General features: G+C 28.3%; 1 protein-coding gene across 28 annotated transcripts in view; it reads right to left on the reverse strand.

Moving 5' to 3' along the window:
* Window positions 1-13,697: 13,697 nt before the first annotated feature.
* Window positions 13,698-27,875, reverse strand: part of LOC147812585 (disheveled-associated activator of morphogenesis 2-like) — a 53,455-nt gene continuing 39,277 nt past the window's right edge. For 18 of the 28 annotated variants that reach the window (XR_015433431.1, XM_087162390.1, XM_087162381.1 and 15 more), the window contains one exon: window positions 25,970-26,194. Coding sequence is in view for 17 of the 28 variants with exons in the window: in XM_087162390.1 (XP_087018516.1) it covers window positions 25,979-26,194 (216 nt within the window). In the remaining 11 variants the exon portion in view is untranslated. Of the gene's footprint in view, window positions 14,710-19,846; window positions 19,991-25,969; window positions 26,195-27,875 lie in introns of those variants that run through there. The other 10 variants (XR_015433427.1, XR_015433432.1, XR_015433433.1 and 7 more) reach the window with 2 other exon arrangements.

Genomic DNA, 27,875 nt, shown 5'->3' on the forward strand with positions numbered 1-27,875 from the left:
TGTTTCGAACCCATGAACGCCGGGACAACAAATCAGACTTGCCACGCAGCTTTACCAATTGCGCCATGCTTCACATGCCTGCTTCGCAAATATTTAGCTTAAATCACCTCCTCCCGGAAAGTAAACAAATCTTATTTTGGCCTATTGTGGGCCCACTAATTGGGGTATAAAAAAATCCTTCGGTATATATGTTCGATACATTAAAATCTAATTTAGGGCGGAGTTTGAAATTTATAGGATAATTTTCTAGGGAGTTACGGGGTCTGATGTACGCTTGCCTTCTAACACGACTTTTGTCCCTTTATCAGCCATTATTCGCTCTTTAACCAAGAAGAAAAGTTCTTTTTACATATAGAATACTTTACTCTCTTTAAAATATTGAAAAGAAGTCTAAAAAATAATAGAAATAAAAATAAATAAATAAATAAAAATTATCCGAAATTTATCCGTTTATTAGCTATTATTCGCTATTTCCCAAATAAAAAATAGTTTATTGTTATATGCAGAACCTTTGATTCACGTTAAAATATCAAAAAATATATTTAAAAAAAATAATTAAAAAAAAAAGAAAAAATTTGAACGTCGACCCTTGCAGTGTTTCGAACCCATGAACGCCGGGACAACAAATCTGACTTGCCACGCAGCTTTACCAATTGCGCCATGCTTCACATGCCTGCTTCGCAAATATTTATCTTAAATCACCTCCTCCCGGAAAGTAAACAAATCTTATTTTGGCCTATTGTGGGCCCACTAATTGGGGTATAAAAAAATCCTTCGGTATATATGTTCGATACATTAAAATCTAATTTAGGGCGGAGTTTGAAATTTATAGGATAATATTCTAGGGAGTTACGGGGTCTGATGTACGCTTGCCTTCTAACACGACTTTTGTCCCTTTCTCAGCCATTATTCGCTCTTTAACCAAGAAGAAAAGTTCTTTTTACATATAGAATACTTTATTCTCTTTAAAATATTGAAAAGAAGTCTAAAAAATAATAGAAATAAAAATAAATAAATAAATAAAAATTATCCGAAATTTATCCGTTTATTAGCTATTATTCGCTATTTCCCAAATAAAAAATAGTTTATTGTTATATGCAGAACCTTTGATTCACGTTAAAATATCAAAAAATATATTTAAAAAAAATAATTAAAAAAAAAGAAAATATTTGGACGTCGACCCTCGCAGTGTTTCGAACCCATGAACGCCGGGACAACAAATCTGACTTGCCACGCAGCTTTACCAATTGCGCCATGCTTCACATGCCTGCTTCGCAAATATTTAGCTTAAATCACCTCCTCCCGGAAAGTAAACAAATCTTATTTTGGCCTATTGTGGGCCCACTAATTGGGGTATAAAAAAATCCTTCGGTATATATGTTCGATACATTAAAATCTAATTTAGGGCGGAGTTTGAAATTTATAGGATAATATTCTAGGGAGTTACGGGGTCTGATGTACGCTTGCCTTCTAACACGACTTTTGTCCCTTTATCAGCCATTATTCGCTCTTTAACCAAGAAGAAAAGTTCTTTTTACATATAGAATACTTTATTCTCTTTAAAATATTGAAAAGAAGTCTAAAAATATAAAAGAAATAAAAATAAATAAATAAATAAAAATTATCCGAAATTTATCCGTTTATTAGCTATTATTCGCTATTTCCCAAAGAAAAATAGTTTATTGTTATATGCAGAACCTTTGATTCACGTTGAAATATCAAAAAATATATTTAAGAAAAATAATTAAAAAAAAAGAAAAAATTTGAACGTCGACCCTCGCAGTGTTTCGAACCCATGAACGCCGGGACAACAAATCTGACTTGCCACGCAGCTTTACCAATTGCGCCATGCTTCACATGCCTGCTTCGCAAATATTTAGCTTAAATCACCTCCTCCCGGAAAGTAAACAAATCTTATTTTGGCCTATTGTGGGCCCACTAATTGGGGTATAAAAAAATCCTTCGGTATATATGTTCGATACATTAAAATCTAATTTAGGGTGGAGTTTGAAATTTATAGGTTAATATTCTAGGGAGTTACGGGGTCTGATGTACGCTTGCCTTCTAACACGACTTTTGTCCCTTTATCAGCCATTATTCGCTCTTTAACCAAGAAGAAAAGTTCTTTTTACATATAGAATACTTTATTCTCTTTAAAATATTGAAAAGAAGTCTAAAAAATAATAGAAATAAAAATAAATAAATAAATAAAAATTATCCGAAATTTATCCGTTTATTAGCTATTATTCGCTATTTCCCAAATAAAAAATAGTTTATTGTTATATGCAGAACCTTTGATTCACGTTAAAATATCAAAAAATATATTTAAAAAAAATAATTAAAAAAAAAGAAAAAATTTGAACGTCGACCCTCGCAGTGTTTCGAACCCATGAACGCCGGGACAACAAATCCGACTTGCCACGCAGCTTTACCAATTGCGCCATGCTTCACATGCCTGCTTCGCAAATATTTAGCTTAAATCACCTCCTCCCGGAAAGTAAACAAATCTTATTTTGGCCTATTGTGGGCCCACTAATTGGGGTATAAAAAAATCCTTCGGTATATATGTTCGATACATTAAAATCTAATTTAGGGCGGAGTTTGAAATTTATAGGATAATATTCTAGGGAGTTACGGGGTCTGATGTACGCTTGCCTTCTAACACGACTTTTGTCCCTTTATCAGCCATTATTCGCTCTTTAACCAAGAAGAAAAGTTCTTTTTACATATAGAATACTTTATTCTCTTTAAAATATTGAAAAGAAGTCTAAAAAATAATAGAAATAAAAATAAATAAATAAATAAAAATTATCCGAAATTTATCCGTTTATTAGCTATTATTCGCTATTTCCCAAATAAAAAATAGTTTATTGTTATATGCAGAACCTTTGATTCACGTTAAAATATCAAAAAATATATTTAAAAAAAATAATTTAAAAAAAAGAAAAAATTTGAACGTCGACCCTCGCAGTGTTTCGAACCCATGAACGCCGGGACAACAAATCTGACTTGCCACGCAGCTTTACCAATTGCGCCATGCTTCACATGCCTGCTTCGCAAATATTTAGCTTAAATCACCTCCTCCCGGAAAGTAATCAAATCTTATTTTGGCCTATTGTGGGCCCACTAATTGGGGTATAAAAAAATCCTTCGGTATATATGTTCGATTCATTAAACTCTAATTTAGGGCCGAGTTTGAAATTTATAGGTTAATATTCTAGGGAGTTACGGGGTCTGATGTGCGCGTGCCTTCTAACACGACTTTTGTCCCTTTTTCAGCCGTTATTCGCTCTTTAACCAAGAAGAAAAGTTCTTTTTGCATATAGAATACTTTATTCTCTTTAAAATATTGAAAAGAAGTCTAAAAAATAATAGACATAAAAATAAATAAATAAATAAAAATTATCCGAAATTTATCCGTATATTAGCTATTATTCGCTATTTCCCAAAGAAAAAATAGTTTATTGTTATATGCAGAACCTTTGATTCACGTTAAAATATCAAAAAATTTATTTAAAAAAAATAATAAAAAAAAGAAAAAATTTGAACGTCGACCCTCGCAGTGTTTCGAACCCATGAACGCCGGGACAACAAATCTGACTTGCCACGCAGCTTTACCAATTGCGCCATGCTTCACATGCCTGCTTCGCGAATATTTACCTTAAAACACCTTCTCCCGGAAAGTAAGCAAAACTTATTTTGGCCTATTGTGGGCCCACTAATTGGGGTATAAAAAAATCCTTCGGTATATATGTTCGATACATTAAACCCTAATTTAGGGCGGAGTTTGAAATTTATAGGTTAATATTCTAGGGAGTTACGGGGTCTGATGTGCGTGTGCCTTCTAACACGACTTTTATCCCTTTTTCAGCCATTATTCGCTCTTTAACTAAAAAAATAGTTCTTTTTACAAATAGAATACTTTATTCTCTTTAAAATATTGAAAAGAAGTCTAAAAAATAATAGAAATAAAAATAAATAAATAAATAAAAATTACCCGAAATGTATCCGTTTATTAGCCATTATTCGCTATTTCCCAAAGAAAAAATAGATTATTGTTATATGCAGAACACTTGATTCACGTTAAAATATCATAAAATATATTTAAAAAAAAATAATAAAAAAAAAGAAAAATTTGAACGTCGACCCTCGCAGTGTTTCGAACCCATGAACGCCGCGACAACAAATCTGACTTGCCACGCAGCTTTACCAATTGCGCCATGCTTCACATGCCTGCTTCGCAAATATTTAGCTTAAATCACCTCCTCCCGGAAAGTAAACAAATCTTATTTTGGCCTATTGTGGGCCCACTAATTGGGGTATAAAAAAATCCTTCGGTATATATGTTCGATACATTAAACTCTAATTTAGGGCGGAGTTTGAAATTTATAGGATAATATTCTAGGGAGTTACGGGGTCTGATGTGCGCGTGCCTTCTAACACGACTTTTGTCCCTTTTCAGCCATTATACGCTCTTTAACCAAGAAGAAAAGTTCTTTTTACATATAGAATACTTTATTCTCTTTAAAATATTGAAAAGAAGTCTAAAAATATAAAAGAAATAAAAATAAATAAATAAATAAAAATTATCCGAAATTTATCCGTTTATTAGCTATTATTCGCTATTTCCCAAAGAAAAAATAGTTTATTGTTATATGCAGAACCTTTGATTCACGTTAAAATATCAAAAAATATATTTAAAAAAAATAATTAAAAAAAAAAGAAAAAATTTGAACGTCGACCCTCGCAGTGCTTCGAACCCATGAACGCCGGGACAACAAATCTGACTTGCCACGCAGCTTTACCAATTGCGCCATGCTTCACATGCCTGCTTCGCAAATATTTAGCTTAAATCACCTCCTCCCGGAAAGTAAACAAATCTTATTTTGGCCTATTGTGGGCCCACTAATTGGGGTATAAAAAAATCCTTCGGTATATATGTTCGATACATTAAAATCTAATTTAGGGTGGAGTTTGAAATTTATAGGTTAATATTCTAGGGAGTTACGGGGTCAGATGTACGCTTGCCTTCTAACACGACTTTTGTCCCTTTATCTGCCATTATTCGCTCTTTAACCAAGAAGAAAAGTTCTTTTTACATATAGAATACTTTATTCTCTTTAAAATATTGAAAAGAAGTCTAAAAAATAATAGAAATAAAAATAAATAAATAAATAAAAATTATCCGATATTTATCCGTTTATTAGCTATTATTCGCTATTTCCCAAATAAAAAATAGTTTATTGTTATATGCAGAACCTTTGATTCACGTTAAAATATCAAAAAATATATTTAAAAAAAATATTTAAAAAAAAAGAAAAAATTTGAACGTCGCCCCTCGCAGTGTTTCGAACCCATGAACGCCGGGACAACAAATCTGACTTGCCACGCAGCTTTACCAATTGCGCCATGCTTCACATGCCTGCTTCGCAAATATTTAGCTTAAATCACCTCCTCCCGGAAAGTAAACAAATCTTATTTTGGCCTATTGTGGGCCCACTAATTGGGGTATAAAAAAATCCTTCGGTATATATGTTCGATACATTAAAATCTAATTTAGGGTGGAGTTTGAAATTTATAGGTTAATATTCTAGGGAGTTACGGGGTCTGATGTACGCTTGCCTTCTAACACGACTTTTGTCCCTTTATCAGCCATTATTCGCTCTTTAACCAAGAAGAAAAGTTCTTTTTACATATAGAATACTTTATTCTCTTTAAAATATTGAAAAGAAGTCTAAAAAATAATAGACATCAAATTAAATAAATAAATAAAAATTATCTGAAATTTATCCGTTTATTAGCCATTATTCGCTCTTTCCCAAAGAAAAAATAGTTTATTGTTATATGCAGATCACTTGATTCACGTTAAAATATCATAAAATATATTTAAAAAAAATAATAAAAAAAAAGAAAAAATTTGAACGACGACCCTCGCAGTGTTTCGAACCCACGAACGCCGCGACAACAAATCTGACCTGCCACGCAGCTTTACCAATTGCGCCATGCTTCACATGCCTGCTTCGCGATTATTTAGCTTAAAACACCTCCTCCCGGAAAGTAAACAAAACTTATTTTGGCCTATTGTGGGCCTACTAATTGGGGTATAAAAAAATCCTTCGGTATATATGTTCGATACATTAAACTCTAATTTAGGGCCGAGTTTGAAATTTATAGGTTAATATTCTAGGGAGTTACGGGGTCTGATGTGCGCGTGCCTTCTAACACGACTTTTGTCCCTTTTTCAGCCGTTATTCGCTCTTTAACCAAGAAGAAAAGTTCTTTTTGCATATAGAATACTTTATTCTCTTTAAAATATTGAAAAGAAGTCTAAAAAATAATAGACATAAAAATAAATAAATAAATAAAAATTATCCGAAATTTATCCGTATATTAGCTATTATTCGCTTTTTCCCAAAGAAAAAATAGTTTATTGTTATATGCAGAACCTTTGATTCACGTTAAAATATCAAAAAATTTATTTAAAAAAAATAATAAAAAAAAGAAAAAATTTGAACGTCGACCCTCGCAGTGTTTCGAACCCATGAACGCCGGGACAACAAATCTGACTTGCCACGCAGCTTTACCAATTGCGCCATGCTTCACATGCCTGCTTCGCGAATATTTACCTTAAAACACCTTCTCCCGGAAAGTAAGCAAAACTTATTTTGGCCTATTGTGGGCCCACTAATTGGGGTATAAAAAAATCCTTCGGTATATATGTTCGATACATTAAACCCTAATTTAGGGCGGAGTTTGAAATTTATAGGTTAATATTCTAGGGAGTTACGGGGTCTGATGTGCGTGTGCCTTCTAACACGACTTATATCCCTTTTTCAGCCATTATTCGCTCTTTAACTAAAAAAAATAGTTCTTTTTACAAATAGAATACTTTATTCTCTTTAAAATATTGAAAAGAAGTCTAAAAAATAATAGAAATAAAAATAAATAAATAAATAAAAATTACCCGAAATGTATCCGTTTATTAGCTATTATTCGCTATTTCCCAAAGAAAAAATAGTTTATTGTTATATGCAGAACCTTTGATTCACGTTAAAATATCAAAAAATATATTTAAAAAAAAATAATAAAAAAAAAGAAAAAATTTGAACGTCGACCCTCGCAGTGTTTCGAACCCATGAACGCCGGGACAACAGATCTGACTTGCCACGCAGCTTTACCATTTGCGCCATGCTTCACATGCCTGCTTCGCGAATATTTAGCTTAAAACACCTCCTCCCGGAAAGTAAACAAAACTTATTTTGGCCTATTGTGGGCCCACTAATTGGGGTATAAAATAATCCTTCGGTATATATGTTAGATACATTAAACTCTAATTTAGGGCGGAGTTTGAAATTTATAGGTTAATATTCTAGGGTGCTACGGGGTCTGATGTGCGCGTGCCTTCTAACGCGACTTTTGTCCCTTTTTCAGCCATTATTCGCTCTTTTACCAAGAAGAAAAGTTCTTTTAACATATAGAATACTTTATTCGCTTTAAAATATTGAAAAGAAGTCTAAAAACTAATAGAAATAAAAATAAATAAATAAATAAAAATTATCCGAAATTTATCCGTTTATTAGCTATTATTCGCTATTTCCTAAAGAAAAAATAGTTTATTGTTATATGCAAAATATAACTTTTAGTAAATGCTAATTATTTTATTTAATAATAGTCGAAAAATTGAACTGCAAGGTAGAAATTTTTTTCAAAATTTAACTTTTCACTAATTGACTGATTTTACTGAAATTTTCCTATTTAAAATTGCACTTTTTAAAATGATATAAAAAAAACATCTACTATACAATTCAAAAATTTTAAGTTATATTAAATAAAAAAACAAATATCATTTACTAAAAGATATATTTTGAGTGGAATTAAATTTAAATAAACGAATTTTTCTATTGTGAGCAAAAGTTTTTCAATTCGTTTAAAAAGTACTGAACAAAAAAAAATTAACATGAAGGGATCCAAATTTTGGAATTATCTTCTGTCCAAACTATTGGAACCGTATTTCCAGAGTTCCAGCTGCCCCAATATCTTGGGGGTCAGACATCTACATCACTAAAAAAAATAGGTTGGTTTACTCAGAGAAAGTGCATTTTTGTGTCTGATTTCGTAAAATATTGTTACTGTAAGACTGTCTTTTTCGTGTTAAAAGGGCATTTTTATTCTATTTCTTTACTATTTGATGAAAAGCGGCCAAATACTGTCTTTGGAGATTGCTGACCTCATTTCAAATCAATTTAAATGGAGTTAAACCGTTTAATCCTCATTATATGAATTAGTTGCTTATGCTTCACTGCTACTTTATAACCTGAATTAATAGTGCTTTGTTCTTTTAATCAAGTGAAAAACTGTATTCTTCCTTCTTAGAATAAATCAATTATAATTTAAATGGGAATAAAAAGTACATTGAATGCTTAATTTCTGAATCATTTTTATCAATATTAATGTACTTAAGTGTGTACTCAATAAAAGTTAATTTAAAAAAAAGGAGCTATTTTTGTAAATTGTTTTCAAAAATGCTGTAAATCAAGTTTCGTTCCTTTTTTGCCTACAGGTAACACAACTTTTTTTTTACTATAATTAATTTAAAACAGAAAGTAAGATTTGTATACTATTGAATTTGTAGTTTTTGTTGAGAAGAATATAATGACATGTATAGAATTGGCATTTTATGTTTAAATATCATATTGGTACAAAATCTAAGTCACTGATCCTAACCAATTTCAAGCATTGATTTGAAATAAATACTGTACTAAAATTTGGATATATGTCCAATTTTATTGTGCTTTTAATCGAATTTATTAACACAGAAACTGTTCGTGTAGAACAGTTTCTGTGTTAATAAATTAATACAATTAATTCAAATATGGTGTTTTATGTTTTTTAAAGTGTTGACCACGCTGTAATTGGTCTTGTACCTGGAAGGTACTGGGTTCGAATCCCGCTTAGTGCATAGGTGTAATTTATCTGTCCTTTTAGGGTTGACATTGACATCTACCTTAGGGTTGGCATTGACATCTACCTTGATGGGACCCACAAAACAGAAATAAACAATAGTGCCTGTCACGTGCATATGTTGCCAAAAGTGGTGGGCATTGAAATAAGAATTCTGAAAAATATTAATCTTTGGAATGTCTTGCACATCAAAGTCATCTTAATGACTAACAGTTAAAATTGAGTCAGCTACTTTTAAAAAAAAATCTTTCTTGTGTTTCAAATTTTATAAATTAGAATGTCTTTAAAGATTAACAGAATATTGTTTTTTAAGTTTATACGATTGTATAATATTTTTATACTTAATTGACTGAATTAAATGATAAATTTTATATTGTCTTTTGAGCTAACAATATGTCTTTGTAAATCTGTTCTGGCTCTTTCTTTTAGTATCTTTCTTTTTTTTATGTGTCACGTTGATGCATTCTTTTATATATATATATATATATATATATATATATATATATGTTACGGCGAATGATCGAAATAGGTGGTTGTTGACTTTTACTGGTGAATGTCGAGAAACACCAAATAATTAGGTGACAGATCGAATATTTCATTACATTGTTGTACATTCGGACCCTCACCGGTGTATGTCAACAATCACATAGTCGCTGCGGTGAATGTCCGAAGTATTTGTTATATCCAATTTTATTCGTTGATATTATATTTATTTGATATATTTATTCTGTATTTTAATACTTACTGACGATAGATTAGAAGAAACATCAGTGTTTGGAGTATCGGGGCAAATATATACCGGGCAATGGCACTTGACCTTAAAAAAAAACATCAGTGTCGGGTATACCGGGCAGTGGCACTTAACCTTAATAAAACATCAGGGTAGGTTATACCGAGCAAATGTATACCGGGCAAATGTAAATGTTTGGTCCGATACTCCAAACACTGATGTTTCTTCTGATCTATCGTCAGTAAGTATTAAAATATCGAATAAATGTAATTATATCCAAGAATAAATTCATATCAAATCGAATGTAATAAATATTTCGGACATTCACCAAAGCGACTATATGATTGTTGACATTCACCGGTGAATGTCGACATTGTCGAGATTTCGGTCATTCACCGTAACATATATCTAACGTCGTTGCCGAGAGGAAGGATAAAAACAGGTCTTAGGCAGGGAAAGAGGGCACAATATTTAATTTTTAGAGAGAGAACAATCATCAAAGTGACACAAAATCCTTGCGTTCTTCGATAAAAGTAAGTTTCCCAAAACTGCGGCTTTTCTTCAAGTCAAGTGCTAGTTTCTATTGTTCAATACTTATCAGTATTTCAATCAAATGACTTCTACTAATGTACTATTGGACATATTTTCTAAATTTAAGAAGTTTTTAATTAAATACAGTAGCATTAAATTCGAAATTTATTTAAACTGAAACAGTTGCAGTGAAATAGTAGTAAGCTTGTACATAAAGTGAATTAAGTACCTTGGATAGATATTCTATAAAATAGCAGCTTTCCCTTAATATGCATCTTCAAGAAATGATAAATAAATGAGATACATTTTCTTTTGATAATTTTTATCTTTTTATTTATTTTTTAGTGGTAAGTAAGAGTACAGCATATGTAAAAAGTATAAAATAGGACGAAAAAAAATTATAAAGTTGGATCAGACAATTTGAAGCATGCATATTTTTTTCATTAGATCTTTCTATTTAATATATAGGTTTAACGAGTTGCTTTGCACTAATTGGTATAAAATAATTGCTATATGTTCTTTATGTCCATTATCTAATATAGCTATAGTTTAAAATTGTTCTATGCTATCCCTTCGAAAATAAATTTGATATTGAAGTACATAAATGATTAAAACAATTTTCTGCTCCTAATTAAAAAAAAAAAAAACTATATATTTATTTTCTGATTCTTTAAACAAGTTTTTTTTTATCAAGCTTAGTTCTTTGAAAGAAAATTTCATTGATATTTAAAATCGAACAATTTAAATCAAATTAATTTAGATAGTGCTTATTGATTAGTAGATGCAGTCTTAATCTGTTTATCAAATATATGTGATTATGTATATATTAATATGTTGTTTTATTGTTGTGTTATTCTAGGTCCTGTTTTATACTAAGACGTACTTATAGAAGCTAATGTTGGCTGGAAACTTGTAATAAATTGTCACAATTTTTTTTACTGATAAATGAATTGTAGTGGTATCATCAATGAAGCATTTTCTACCCCAGATAAAAGTTGGATAAAAATAAAAATTATTATTATAATATCTGGTTATTGTAACTAAAATTGTCCGCAATATAAAGAAATGGCTACCTTTTTAAAATGTTTGACTTATGAGCAGGATTGTTGATTTTGCAAATTCTTATGAAAAAAAGTCAGCTTTTATATAATTTATTTTTGTTTTGTTAAGACATATCTCTTAAAAAAATGCATAGAAGGAAAATTATTCAACAATCAAAGAATATTTTCTAATTAAGGATTAAGCTTTTACTTAAATATATCAGGATGAAATGAGAATTGTGTATTACAGTATACACTCAATATTGTGAAAACCTTGTTACGTCAAAAAAATATTTTTCTCCTTGACATTATACATCCACCAATTTTAATTTGAATTCCTATGTTGTAGAGTTTCTTCTCAGAACATTATGTTGATTTTTTTTAAAAAAAAAAAATCATTTCTATTTAATGCATAATTATTTTTTTCTCACTTTTAAAAATAAAATTATTGTTGTGTTTAAAATTATATGTGAATGTACATTTCTGAAGCATTGATGTTAATTCAATAGAAGGGAATATATAAATTTTCTGTAATTTTTTAATCACTTTGTATTTTAGAGTAAATAAAAAAGCATTAAACACCTATCAAAATTGAAAATAATTTATGATTTTTTAGTGTTTCTTAAATACTGTTGAGAAATACATAAAGCTAAAGGTTAAAGTAATTTGTTAAAAATGGTTTAGAATTACATACTCGCTCCTGTAAACATGAATAAATATTTCATAATAATTCATGTTTAAATAAACAATTTCCTTATTCAAAACCATTTTCAACAAGTGTGTGATTTAAGTTCTCCAGCAAAGTTCGTCTTCTAAAGATAGGAAAGTAATCGCTATATTTTTTAAAAATAAGTGGTTGTAGTTAACTATATTTATAATAAAGTAGTTGTAATTAAGTACAAAAATGTAGTTTTTTTGCACATCTGTATATGCATATATACTATAAGTATATGCATACATATTACTTGCTGCAAATTTATAATTAGACTAATGTAATCTGCTTCTGTTTTGTGATTTCAAATGAAAATACAGTTTTCTAAATTTAAACCTGTTATTCTTAAAATCTGTTTTGGTAAAACAAAGATTATTTTTTATACAAGCATTTAAATATTTGATGAAAAACACTTGGTATATTAATATAACAAAATCTATATTTTTGCATCTCTGTTTTTTGTGCCAAGATATCACTTTTGAAGTGACAATTAATATACATAAAAAATTGGGGAGTGTGGTAATGAATTGGCCACTCATAATATACGAAAAAGTATTTTTATTTACATGAAATAAATTTAAATGCTGCCGATAAGTGGAGTTACTTGCTCTGTCGAACACATCAAACGTGAAAAATTTGTGACTTCTTTTTTTTTCTCTGAACAAAATACTACCTAAAAAATATCTGTTATTTGATGACAACTACAAAACCCTTTGTAGACTAACTTTAAATGTGTCAATGCTTGAATTTAAATGATCTTCAGAATTCTGAATACATGTGCAATAAGTATACGTTCGACTGAATGGACCTCCTTTGCCCTGATTATGAAGATTATTCTGCTTTTGCTTGGTTTTTTTTCCTATTTAGAATTCTTTTTTTTTGATGTATGAAACTATTAAAATGGCTGTTAAAGATTTTAGATTAAATGGCAGTTCAAAAGGCATAATTGATATTCATTTCTGAAGAAAAATGTTGCCTGATGTTAAATTCTTCAGAATATTAGTTTATTAAAAATTGATTACTTGAAATTTAATTAAAATAAGTTTTTGTTTCAGATGGACAGTGTTTTCAAGTCAAAAACAGACCAAGGATATAAATTTTAACTGATGTAAAATTAATTTTGATAAATCATTATCTGTTATATTTAGTTAATAAAAGAAATTGATACTTACTTTTTAATAGAATTTCATGTGGCCCATTCATAACTATCAATGGCACATTCAACCTCACGTGTTGGAATTGAATGGGCTAAATTTCTATTTTTTGTTTATCTATTATTCACAGTAAGTATTCAGTATTCAGATAACCAAATATATAAAATAAACATAAAATCAAATCGAAAATATTACAAAACTAACTGAAAATTGACTCATTTATGAACACTCTCTCCTATGAGAGATTTCCTGGTTTATGAAAAACAAAAACGACCTTGTTTTGTTAAAAGTAAATTATTTAATTTGTCACATGCTTCCATCGTGAAAAGCAGTACAAATATATACTAATTAGTCCTCACACTACAGGCTCCAGAAAAAGCTGTATTGCAAATGTTGTAAGATTTATAAATTCATTTTTTCAGAAATTTTGAAATTCTCTCTACATCATTTTTCTTAAAATGTATAAATAAATATTTCACACCAACTAATTTATGTGAACACTCATTAGACTTAATATGCATTGAACAAAATTAAAGACACAATTTAAAAAAAATAAAGACCAAATAGTGTTTTGCTTTTTATAAGTATTTATTTCATGAAAGATAAGAGATACATTAGGCAACATACTAAGTAAGCTGAACAAAATAAACAAATCACAAATTTTCAGCTCATTTTAAAATGAGAAAATAAATTGTGTAGCATGGAGTACAGCTTAATTTCAGAAATTATTTAAATACTTCTTTTATATGTGCACTACAGGTCAATACTCTCAATTAGACTTCGTGTTCTGTCAATCCTTGTCCTTGAATATTTCTTATGGTGCAAAAAATTTATTACATGTCAAGTTTTGTTTTAGTTTTTCTCATTTTAATATTCACAATAAATTTTAAATCATAAAATGAAAGTAAATTAGTTTTTATATCTTTAATTGAGCTATCAATGCTTTCAAGAATTAATTTTCTGGTGAAAAGCCAATCCCAACATAAGTTGTGATACAGTTGAATAATGGTGGAAATTTAATGATATGTCATGTCATGGCATGATACTGCAGAATTACACATTTTGAAAGTTGATTCTTGTGAAAATTTTGAGTAACTTACATTCGTCAATAAACATATAATACAGGGTTAAAGAATACCTATAATCACTCAAATAAAATAGGGCGAAATATGCAAAATTCCTAATAAATTAATTTCATTTATGTAAAAGTATGGTGACTGAAGGTAAGAAATGCTAAAATAAAAAAAGAGGAATCAGGAATTATAAATAGGTTACAAAGAAAAAAAATTTAAAATACATGAAACTTAAAATATGATCTTTGAAAATAAATATTTTACTGCTAGCTAAGTAGGTTTGTAAAATAAAAGTAATATTTACAAAAAAATAAATAATTCACAATCTCTGACCTAAAATTGAATTAATTTTTTTACAGAAAATCAAACTAGAATAAACTTGATTGCAAAGGATTAGTCAAGGGTCCCAATCCTTCTTTCCGAAACACGAGTGGCAGTGCCTTTCTATGTGGAAATGTATGGAATTAGGTTGCCGGACGCTCTTTCACTGTGTTCCATATAATTTTTGCTAAAAATAAATGAAGTCTTGTTATAAAAAAAAATACTCTCTTAAATAAAAGGAATGAAACCACTCAATTTAAGGAAAAAATTAGAATTAAAACCTTTCACGCTATTAAAAGGATGCGTAAAATCAAACAAATATTAAAATATTTGAGAACTTGTTTACTTAAAGAATTAAAGTTTACTAATAAAATCTTCTTGAAACAACTAAGCCACACAAAAAATTATTAAAAATTTCTCAAATAAATAAATATAAAGCTAACTTTTTAAAATTTCTCAATATAACTCATGATAACAAATTCTCTCACTATAGAATATTTTACAAAAAATTTTTTTTTAAAAAAAAGAATTCAAGCATCCCCATAAAAAAAATTTTCTTTTTTAAAATATAAATAAATAAAAAACAATATTCTCTGGGGAAAAAATTTTTCTTTAAAAAATTAAAATCAAGAACTTTAAACGTAGGACAAGATATACTTTAATTGCTTAAACCTTTCTTGCTTATTTAGTTAATGGTATACTTTAGTTACTTATATGCATACCATGAAAAAATACATTATTGAAGAAAAATAAGTTTAAATCTGCAAAATAATAATAACCTAGTTCCAGAACTAAGATTTATTTAAAATCAATTTAACAGAATGCGCGGATAAAAAACAGAGATTGAAGTTTGAAGAAAATATTAATAATTAATTGAGATATATAAAAAATCAAATATATTGTCTGACAAGAAAAACATGCTATTGAAATAAAATCAAGAAAAAATAGTTAAACAAAACCAATAAGCTAAATATAAATTTTATCTTTTGTTCTAATACTATTATTCAATTTCAAAATTTAAATGAGTATAAATACAGAATGATAAAGCATTACTTAATATGGTAAGACAATTTATACTACTAATTGGCAAATGAAAATGAAATGTATTTGACTGAATTATAAATGACTAAGTAAATTATCAACTTACGTGGAAAAAAAGACATTTTGTTGTTAATATTTTTACAATTCATAAGCTTGCAATAATGAAGTGATTGAAGTGGTACGTGAATGATATAAGTGAATAATGAAGTGATGTCAATAATGAAGTGATTGAAGTGGTAAGTGAATGATAGAAGTGAATAATGAAGTGATGTCAATAATGAAGTGATTGAAGTGGTAAGTGAATGATAGAAGTGAATAATGAAGTGATGTCAATAATGAAGTGATGTAAGTGAATGATATAAAATAACAGTCTTCACGCATTCATTTACAAAAAAACATAACTTTTTTTTTAACGAGGGAAAAAATTTATAAAGACTTTTGGACGAAAATATATATATTTTTTATTAATTTATAATTTTGTAATGCTAATATTATATTTTGCACAGCCAGTTTGCTAATGTAAATAAATTTGCCCAAATAAAGATACTTAATTATTTATAAAAAATATTTCATAAAAAGAGAACGTGTTTTTTATATACTAAAACTGTTGAAAAGCTGATGAAAAATAAAAAAATGGTTTATTTACTTAAATGTGTTTAATTATAGCAGCTTTACTGTTCATTATAAAGAAACAATATTCTAATTTACTGCTCCGCCAATCAAAACATATATGTAAGCATTATTTCCCAGTTTATATGTATAAAAAATTTGCTTACGAAAAGTACTGAAATGAATTTTAATTTCAATAATTTTTTAATTTAGTAAGCTTGCTTATCGCTAATAGTTAATAAAAGGTTTCAGTGCATATTTGTTTTTTATTATGAGGAGCAGAAATAGTTTTTAATAATTCAAAATAGATATTGATTACTTGATTACTGTTTGAAATCACCAGATAAGTATGTTTGAAGTTCTTGAAGTAAAAAGAATGTGGGAGAGAGACGGGAAGGAAGCACATTTTGTTCCCTACCCCCAATTCTAAGATACATTCTTTTCAAGTAGCGAAAATCTGCCCAGTAGGTGGTCCTTGATTGTACAGATTCTTTTGGCGAGAAAGTTTTTGAAAAAAAAGAGATGAATACTCCTTTTTTTAAAACTTTCTCACCAAATTAATCTTTGCTTAGTTCCTAGTCCCAAAGGGGTCTACTTTCTTCTTTGCAAAAAGAGAAAATTAAACACTTTAAAAGAGCAAGTAAGTAAAATGTTTTTTCTCTTCAGCTAATGCATTTATTTTATTAATCACATACTTTTCATAATTAGTTTTATTCGTTTTAATTGTATTTGTTAAGTTTTTAGAAATTATGTTTTATAACAATAATTCTTTAGTTGGCTATTTCATTTTATGCTCTCCTGTAAACTGCTAGTTTAGTTTTAAAATGAATTAGAAGATTTTTTCATAAATAAAAGTTCAATTAACTCTATCTAACAAAAGAAGAATTTATAATTTCTTAGTCATTAATAACAAATGTTTCTTTCATTTTTCAGAAGCATTGCTTAATTTAATAATTTGCTTAATTTCGGTAGCCATTTTTTTTCTTTGAAGGACTGTAAAAAAATATTATTTGAATAATCTAAACCGAGGGTGTCAATTATTGTTTCAAAAAATACTTTTGATTAGATATGAGAAGTAATTTTAAATAATTTTTAAACCATCAAAAAATAAATAAATAAAACAAATATTTATAAACAATTTATTTGTTTTGATACTCAATATAATATATTTTGTTTACTAAATAAATGAATAACAAAATGATATATTATATAGAAGGACCTTATTTCTAATTTTTATTTTGTTACTTTTATTTTTATTTTTTTTGCATTTAATGAATTGCTGTAAAGGTATAAGAACATTTCAAATCTTTATATTAAGTTTAATTTTACAATTAAATTTGTTATAAAATGAATTAATTTGTTATAAAACTATTATTACGTTGTAAAATTAAATTTGTTATAAAATTAATTTACTTCAAAATTAAGGTTCAATTATTTTGAATTGAAATTAGAATATTATTTCATGGTTATTATTTTAATTTACTATTTTGAGTTTTTATCTGTTTTTATATAGTTGTTAATTCTAAAATATACCGTTCAGCCTTCACCTTTAAAAATTTTGTTTTTAAGAAACTTATATTTGACACATTTTCAACAATAAAGTAACTTTAATTAATTGTTTAATTAAAATTTAATTTGTGATGATAACTGTGTAGATATAATCCAGAAATTGTTGGAAACTTTCCTCAAAAATTCAGGAAATTTTATTTCTAAAATTGAGTGGGAAGCCTGAACAACAAAAGCTTTATTTAGAATTTATCCATTTATTTTAATTCTAATTGGCTAATGTCTTATTTTTTCATACATATCTTATTCTTTTTCTAAATTAGAATCAAAAAAATTGTAGGAGAATTTTTTTTACTTTAAAAACAACTTCATTATTTTAGAAAAATATTTAACTTATTATTATTTTGTAATTTTATTATAATATTATTAAATATTTAGTAGTTCACATATTTTATCCAACTTCAAAAAACGATGCATAATAAGTTAAAATTTCAAGTCTAATTATTTACTTTAGATTTAGACCTGTCCTCTAAATTTTCCCCTACAATTCACGACTAAATTTTATAGTCTTTTCCATTGATAATTATTTTTAATCAAAATCATCAGTAGTTTATGCTAAAATACAATATGCATTGGGCATAAAAAAGATAGTTGTTAGACATGCAACTTATTGTTATTACTAAAAATAAAAATATTTGCCATAATTTTAATACATGATCTTTCTCCTTCATTTAAATCAAAATTAATTTCATTTAAGTAAAAAAATTATTTTTAACAAAAATTATAAAATATAAGAAATAGTTTTGATTTTGTTGATTTTTAACTGTTTTTATGACGATCATATTCTAATTAATTCTTTTTCTTTTATGGAAAGAGAGGATGAAAGATCCAAGAAATGCCAATCCAGTAGTCAACAGAAAAGGTAAGAACATATAGTGAAACATTATTTTGTCTCAGTGACATGAACTTTATCCCATATTTTGTGAAATAGGGTGACCCGGGGTAATTCACGATCACTCTGCTTCTAGGGAAAATAATGATCACCTAAGTTTTATTTACAAAAATATAAATATATTTTTTTAATTTGAGACATGGACAAGAATGCTTGTACACTTTCCTAAAGTATAACTACATTTACTTAATAATAGTTTTTTGTTTAATCTAACAAAATAAGTATCTTTTAAACTGCTTTCTGTATTTTCTATTTCAAAGATGGGTTTCAAAATGTGTACATTTCTGCAAAGATCCTCCTCCTTCTCTTAATAATAAATATTTTGAGTTACTTTCTTTTTCTTTGATATAAAAATAGTGTAAGCTTTTGTTTAATTGTTTCACCTCTACTGTAAACATTATAATTGATTATAGGAAACTCTATCAAATGTTGCCCCTTATAGATGGGGTAATTATTGATCACTGGGGTAATTCCTGATCATTGTCATTTCTTCTTATAAATAGTATAAAAAATTGCTAATAAATAGCTAATTGACTTTTCTTAAATAACAGTTCATATTTATTAAGTGGGGCAACTATAAAATATATTTTAACTGTAATCACAAAATTTGTTTTTAACTGTATACAAGACAAATGAGTTCTGATTTTCACTATTTCTGGTTTGTCTTAACTTGCTTCCATCTTAATTTTATGTGTGTGCATTGATAGAATAATTTTTAAGTTTATAAATTAGCCTAATATAAACAAGAATATAATATAATTAGCCTAAATATAATATATATAATATAATTAGCCTAAAAAGGATACTATGCTTCTAGAAAGCAAAATTAGTGAATTTCTTTTAATGATTGAAAATAAAATTTTCAGTCTGTGAGCTGTTGACAACCCTTTACTTAACTTTATACTTAGGATACAGAGGTGACCGTTAATAGTCGTAAACCCAAAAATTGGGTCGGCTGTACAATGACGGTTATATAAATATGTATATACTCTTCATTTTAATTATTTAATTAGGGGCGTGAACAACTCGCTCTCTAGCCGAGAGCCAATCACTACACACCTAACATGTCACGATAATTTTTAGAAGAACAAAACAATTAATTTGGTCTAATTTTCGGTAATACACATTTTAATAGCAAGCGTGAAAAGAGAAAATTTCCTCTGATCTTAACCATGCTTAAAAGGAGTCTTATAAATCTACATAGAATAACAGTTACCATTACTACAGCTTCAGCTACACCAGTCAAAACATCAGGCCCTGTGAATGGAAAAGTATCTTTTGTTCAGTCAGGGCAAACAGTAGGATTTTAAAGCATTTGTCAGGTCCGACATTTTTCAGCAACTGAATAAAAGAAGAACCCCTAAAAAGAACAAAATTTAAAATGTGCAGATAAAAAGCTAAATATTTAGTAAGCCTAGAAGATAAAAATAAATAACTAATAAAGTATGCAATTAAAATTATAATTGTTTTTACAATATTAAATTGAAGACATGTCAAATAATATTCTAAGTGAAATTTATTGAGTTAGGGAATTTAAGTACTTGGGTTCAGTCGTCACTGAAAGCAATAATATTATGCCAGAGATTAAGCAAAGACTAAATGCTAGAAATCGCAGTTATTTTGCACTTAAGAGATTGCTAACATCAAAAGTAATAACGAGGCTTCAGGTTTATAAAACTATAATCAGACCAACCTTTATCTATGGATCAGAGACATGGACTCCAACCCAGAAACAAGAAAAAATGCTGATTACCCGGAAAGGAAAATTCTTAGAACTATTTTTGAACCGGTCAAAGAGGGTGATCTGTGGAGAAGGCGATACAATTTTGAAATTGCAAGACCATTTAAAGAAAAAGGTATAATAAATTACATAAAAGCAAAGAGAAGTCAATGGCTAGGACACCTTGAAAGGATGGAGGAAAACAGAGGCATTAAGAAAATATTCAAGGGGCAGTGCCAGAGGAAAAGAGGAAGATCGGCCAAGAGATGGTTACGAGGTAGAAAAAGACCTTAAGACTCTAAAAGTCCAAAACTGGAAACAAAGAGCTAAAGACAGGCGACTTTGGAGGAAAATTGTTAGTAAGACCATGGTCCAACATGGACTGTAATGCCAGGGAGTTAGTCAGAAATTTATTGCAAAAGGATCTTTTACTTATTAACTTTTTCTCTTTTATTATTTTAATTGATTTCTTTTGAAAAATCAATAAATGTAGGAATATCAGTGGATAAATGTACTAAGAGATAATCCGAGTATTTCTGGAGTGGAAAAAAACCCTAATTGAATTCAGAAAAAACTATTTTTTTTCTTTTCATAAATTTTTTTTTTTTTTTTGCTTTTAATGGAAAAAACTAGGACACTTACAAAGATGATTGTTTAATCAAATGTGCTTTCTTTACGAATATGCTCTCCAGTGAAAAAAAATTAAAGCTTTTGGTTTGAAATAAAGGTGATGCACTTCTTTTTTTCCACTTTAAATTAATACTTCTTTTTTTTAAAAAAACTTTTCCTTTACACAGATAAGTTGTTTTTTTACATACATTTAAAGTAAATATATATATATTTAAAATTTAAAATATCAAAAGAGATTACACTTAACAAATTTAATATATTAGGAGGCTTTGCTTTATTTGTGGATGAAATATACCACAACTAAAATTGGGAATAGTACTTATAACTATCTATTAAGTTTTTTTTTTTTTTTTTAAATTTTTCTATAAATATTGAGATTTATAACTTATTAAATGGTAAGATTTTGTTAGTCCAAGTATTTTTGGAGTGAAAAAGTTTTAATTGAATTCAGAAAAAAACTCTCTTTTAAATATATATATATTCTCAATTTTTCGAATGATAATAATAACTGGGACACTTATGAGGTTGATTGTTTAATTAAAGATGACATAAAATGTGCTTTCTTTACAAATATGCTCTCCAGAAAAACAACGAAAGCTTTGGGTTTGAAATAAAGCTTTCTTCCCCTGTTAAATTAATACTTCCTTAAAAAAAACTTTTCCTTTAAAAAAAAAAAAAAAAACTTTTCATTTACTAAAAATAAGTTTATTTTACATGCATTTAAAATAAACTTTTTTTTATATTTAAGATACCTAGAGAGATTACACTTAACAAATTTAATATACTGGGAATCTCCACTTTCCAAACACTCATAATTGATTTTTATTTCTTAAACATCAATATTTTCCACAAAAACACAGAATATTTCGTTAACATGTAAATAAATGAGAAGTAATTTTACTTGTCCTAAAACTAAAATAGGAAACTCTGGATTGAATTTTATTTTTAAAAAATGTCACTATAAATGTTAAGACTTATAATGGGCAACACACAATCTCTTTTTTTCTTTTGCTACTTCAGATTGATTTGACTCTAGCAAGAATTTTTAAATAAATTTTCTTTACAATAATGGATAAATAGTCGATATTTAAAGAAAAATGAGCTGAAAAAAACTGACTTAAGTTTGCAATAGCTTTTGAACAAATGCGAATTTTTAAAAAGGCTGAGAATAAATCAAAGTATAAAATGGTACAACTAGCTAATTAAATTTTACCTCTGTAGTTACGTTTTACAGATAGTAGATTGACGAACATGTGTTTTTTTTTCTTCTTTTTTTTACTACAAGTTTAACAGTTAATAATTCTTAAACTAACAGTGGAATCATATATACCTAATTCCTTAGAACATTTTGTGTACTATTCTTCACACCTTCGTAATTTTAAGTTTCTAAGTCTTCTAGATGTTAGGCAACACAGTATAATTTAAGGTAAATCAACAACAAAAACATGGGGAGAAGTAGAAAAAGAATTTGCAAAAAAGGCACTTAAAATTGCAATGCCATTTAATCAAATTGGAATTTTAGAAAAAAAAAACTTTGTGTTAAGTTCATATACAAATGTGGCCCTTTCAGCATGCCAAATATCAACTCAGTAGTTGAATTCTTAAGGACTGTAGAGGGGCCTGTATTTTTACAACAAGTTCAACAGTTAATAATTCTTGAACAAATAATGGAATGTTAATTTTTTTATAGCATCATAATTCCTGAACAGTCTTCTACATACCTTAGTAATTTAAGCTTCTAAGTGATATAGTTTTTGGGCAGCAAAGCAAAATGCAACATTAAGTTAAAAACACAAAATAGCGGCATTGGAGTAGATGGTAGCTCTTACGATATTTTTTTTTTTTTGTACATAGAGATGATTACTTGAATATTGATCAAACATATTTCAATGAGACACCTAAACTAAATTCTATTTGCACTTAGGTAACTGGCAGTTGTGTATCTCCTAGTTGGGAAAGCGTAATAGTACATTCAGAAAGCGAGAGGGAAAATACAACATGATCATTCATTTGCCTTCACTAGAAAATAATTTTTTTTAAAGTAATGAGTCTTTAAATTTTATATTCAGTTACTTTTCCTTATCCAAACATATCCATTAACAACATATCCAAATCATTATCTGATTTAATCAAAAATCTTAGATGACATAAATAAATAAGATACGTCAAAATTAGACATTAGGATAAATGAGATATTTAGACAACAGTATAAACTAAACCTTTAAAATTTGGAGAACTATAAAATTATGGCATACTTGAATTAAAATCCTTGGTCTTTGTACTGATGGGTTTGTATGAATTTCAAGCATGAAATTAGATATTATTCAAGAAAAAAGGATTATTTTATACTAGTAAAATATTGTTTAAACCAGAGGTTCCTGAACCTTTTTGTTTCGCAGATCCTTTGCCATGTTTTTCCATTTTGGATAGACCCCCTGCTTTCCTGATATTGATTTTTTTGTAAATTCATCAACTTAATTTTGTAATGTATTTTTGATAGCTGGTACAGTGCTACTCACAGGGAAATACTTAAATTTCTAGCTGTAGTGAAGTATATTGTAGAAAAAAACTTGTTATTTTATACATTTATTAATTAAATTCAATCTAATTTAAAATATAAATGGAATAAAATAATTCCACTATATAACCCGTATCCGCTACAAATATTATAATTGCGGAAACGAGTTTGTATACAAAACCATAGTAGGGTATTGTCAGTCTGTTTATTACGTTTTCATGTAAAAAGTAGGCAGCAAATCTACGTGATCTTGTGCGTAGATAAAGTTAGCAGTATAGCTAGCTAAAGAGTTAACACAGGTTAGACTACAATTTACCACAGAAATATACTTTCTTGTTACAAAATAAAATCTTACATGCAGAGAAAATACAAAAGTACACAGGCAGAGCTGCAGGCAACTGCTAGTTTATAATAATTCAGTTTCAGACATCAAAAAAATAATCCTAATAACTTAAATTTTCATAAAACTTTTACTTCATAGCTACTTTTATAAATTATGTAGAATGTAGATAGATATATGCTTTTATATTATAAGGTAATATAATGTAAGTAATTAAGTACTATCACTGTATGTTGATTATTCCATTCATGAAATGCCAAAATTAAAAGTCACTACCTGCCTATATGAGATCCACTATCGTTGACCCCCAATTTTTTTTTTTTTTTACTCGACATGGACCCCTTGCAGGTTGTCATCGAATCCTGGGAGACGATATAGACCACTTTGGGAATCACTGGTTTAAATTATTAAATATTGTTCAAATTATTGTTAAGAATTTTAAGACATACAATTAAAAGAAAAATGTTTTCAATACCAATTTATCATTATGGATTTTAAGCTCAGTTACGTTTATTTTCAACATATTTTAAAAATCTACAGAAAACTAATAAAGACCGATTAAGGATTGCCACTCAAATCTTAACAAAAAATTCCCTGTTACATATTATAAACAATATATCAAGAGGGAATACACAATCACTATGCTCATGTATTAGGATAACTATACAGATTTTAATTGCAGGAAAAACTCAGAAATAAGGAACAGTTCAACAAACTACTTAAAAACAAATGCTACAATAAATGAAATAGCGTAGCGGAATAACGGTTGCTAATCAGTCACAGGGTGATAAAATATAACTCTAAAAAATTGTCAGTCAGTAGACACCAAATTGCTCTTTTCTTCTACAATGCACCCCATGTTATAATATTTTAAAATAAACATGGGATTATTTTTTGTATTTTGTAAAATTTCAAAAATTACTTTATTTCATACTTAAATTTTTTTTTAAATTTTTAAAAATGAATTTTGTAATGTTGTTCATATTTTGAGAATGCTTAAACAGGGTTCCCACTAAATTTCAGAAAAAAAATTCCCTTGTAAATTCAAATGAAAATTGAGCCCTACGTTCATCAGAAAACTTTGATTCTTTTATTTATAATGTGAAATATTAGATTTTCTGTGTAAAAGATTATTATTAAATGAACAAAGGGAACATTTCAGTTTGACTAAAATGTGAAACTTTTACAACAAATAATTGTAACAGATGTCAGAATTATTTAACTTGAATCTCAATAACTGGTTACTGTTACTGACAATTTTAATACTGGTTATTTTCTAGGTATTATGTAGGAATATTCCAGGTCTTTGTAAACAAATTGCCTGATAATTCCAGGTTTTCCCTGGTCTCCTTGACCCATTTGAACACAGTTTAAAAGAAATGCCTTACGTTATCAAAAGTTTTTCCATTCATATAAAATTTTTAAAATTGCATTACTGTTAAAGATGTTGGCCATTAGACGGTATCAGAAATTTCTGAGTACATCCAACATGAAGAAGAGGTGATTGTGACACAAAGTAAAAGATCCTGAAAATTTTCTCTGCACAAAAGTGAGATATTAATTTATATGCCATACATGTTTCATATTTAACATAATAATCCTTTTAACTGACATTAATAATTAAATGAAATACTAATGGAAAATATAACACCTTTATAGAAACTAATTCAAGAAAAAAAAATACTTCTCAGTGGAATTGCGATATTGGATTTTAAAAATGTGCAATATGAATCAAGCTATTGGATTTTAAAACTTATACTTTTTATATTGTGCAAATACAAACCATGATGCATGTAATTTTTAGATTTTGTTAATATGAATCGCACTGCGTAGTTTTCAAATCACCTTTAAATACAAAAATAGATGTTTGATATGGGTAAATATGAGCCATGATATTGGGTTTCAAAGACTCATGAATATGAATCTTGACATTGGACTTAAAAAAACTTGTGAATACGAATCGTGACATTAAATTTTTAACTCATGTGAATACGAATTGAAATATTAGATTCTGAAATCACGTGAAATAAGATTGCGATGCACGATTTTTAAATTGTAAAAATACGAATAACATAACTTTTAAATTAGATTGAGGGGGAGGAACCCTCTCATATTAATTCGAAGACAACTATGACAAAAATCAAACAACATTTATTACTAACTGAAACGTAACAAGATAAAAACAGAAACGTAAAATTAAGTATGAGTGTGCACAGAGCAAAGTTCGAAGCTTCTTAAATACTGAAGAAGGGTACAAGGCTGCCGATCCAGCGTATGTCATCCAGCTGATTCCCTTGGCGACTACGACTGCACAATTGCAGTCATTGGCAGAAAGCCAATGACTAGTTTGCTTTAGCTAGAATTTTAAATTGATAAAATTTAAAAAAAAAAATAATAAAAATTCTTAAATCACAGAAGAGTTTAAAAGATAATTCCCTCTAGAAATGATGTTTTTTCTTTCATTTTTGAAAGAACACCATAATTTTTAAAGAACATGATAAAATAATTTTATATTCTAATAAAATATTCCTGAGTGGTGATTTTGTTAGGAATTCAGATATTTGGAACAGGATGAAATTGGGTAGAGGGGACTGTATTTTAAAAATTAGATTTTTTGGAAGTGGTGCAAGTGGCAAAACATTGTTTTGGAGCATCTTTGGAGCAACAAAAAAGCAATTTTGGAGCAGCAAAACAAAGATTTGGAGCATATTTAATAAAAGGAATTTAAACAATAACTTAATAACAAGAGTTTTTAATTTTGTTCATTAATAACATATCTTAATTTTTATCACTTTTTTGAAGGTCCCTGCATAAACAAATTAAGTTTCTTTTTGGTATCTTCCAATGCTGTTAAATATTCTGCTATCCGCGACTTAGCCTCAGATAAGAGGATCTGTCCACTTTCTATAATCGACATGTCTTTATTAACTCATCTTTAATATTTTTTTCAGCTGTGGCTAAGAGATCTTGAGAAGCCTTCAATTTTTTTAGCAAATCAATTTCAGCAGCTTTGAATCTGCTTTCCTCAGTTTCAGTGTTTTCACATTCTATTCGCTTTCTTTTTTCTCAACCTCTAATCAAGCAGAATAATTTTTCAATTCTGCACAGGTCCCTTTAATCATATCTTTGTCAACTTTAAAGTTATTTAAATTCCCAGCTGATATGTGAAAACTTGTCTCAAACTATTAACACTATGCAAATTTAAACTTGCCCTATTGTCAAGTAGCTTTTTATTCACACATATGAACAAAACTAAAACCTCTCTGGTACTAAAACCTCTTTCAACATCGTCATTCCCATGTGGTATGCACAAAAGAGCTTTAAAAAGCTTTGTTATAAGAGGATATTTGATATTTTCCAAATTATCTTTCTTCACAAAATAGTCCAAGTACACACAAAAACACATCAAATCACAAGTCACAAAATAGTTCCAAAACACATCAATTGGTGCATATTCATTTGAGTCAGAAGAATAACCTTCTGGTTCTCCACGTAACAGTAACAAAGATGCCTAATCTGGATTTATAATGAATGGAGTTACTGTTGCTAGATATCTTATTGACTTAATAGAAGTGTCTTCCATTCTCATTACAGGACGCAACACTTTAAGATGGTACAGTAACCTATTTTTAAGAGGCAATGCCTTTAATAACTTTTCTACACATGCCATAGACCTGGCACCTAAATACATTGAATTTTTTCCTGAAGAAGATAAGGATGTCATCTTATTTGTGATATCTAGTCCAACATGTATTAAATTTGAATTTTGGTAAATTTCTGCGTTTTCTACATCCAAAGATTTTAGTCCTTCCCATTCAAACTAAGAAAAGCAAAACTCTTTAAAAAAACGCCCTAACAATGCTTAAACAAGAGACACCATTTCATCATACAGCAAGTTAGAAATGAACCGTGCAGTGTACATGAGATTTTGATAGATGCTTTACATAAATAATGTGGATGACTATTTTAATAGTATTGAAAAAGAGGCAACTAAATTTCACACGTCATTTGAATTATAGTTTACTCTTGGTCTTATA

This window comes from Parasteatoda tepidariorum, chromosome 4 (genome assembly GCF_982258835.1).
Source record: "Parasteatoda tepidariorum strain Cologne lab strain chromosome 4, Ptep-v5.0, whole genome shotgun sequence".
Taxonomy (NCBI): Eukaryota; Metazoa; Arthropoda; class Arachnida; order Araneae; family Theridiidae; genus Parasteatoda; species Parasteatoda tepidariorum.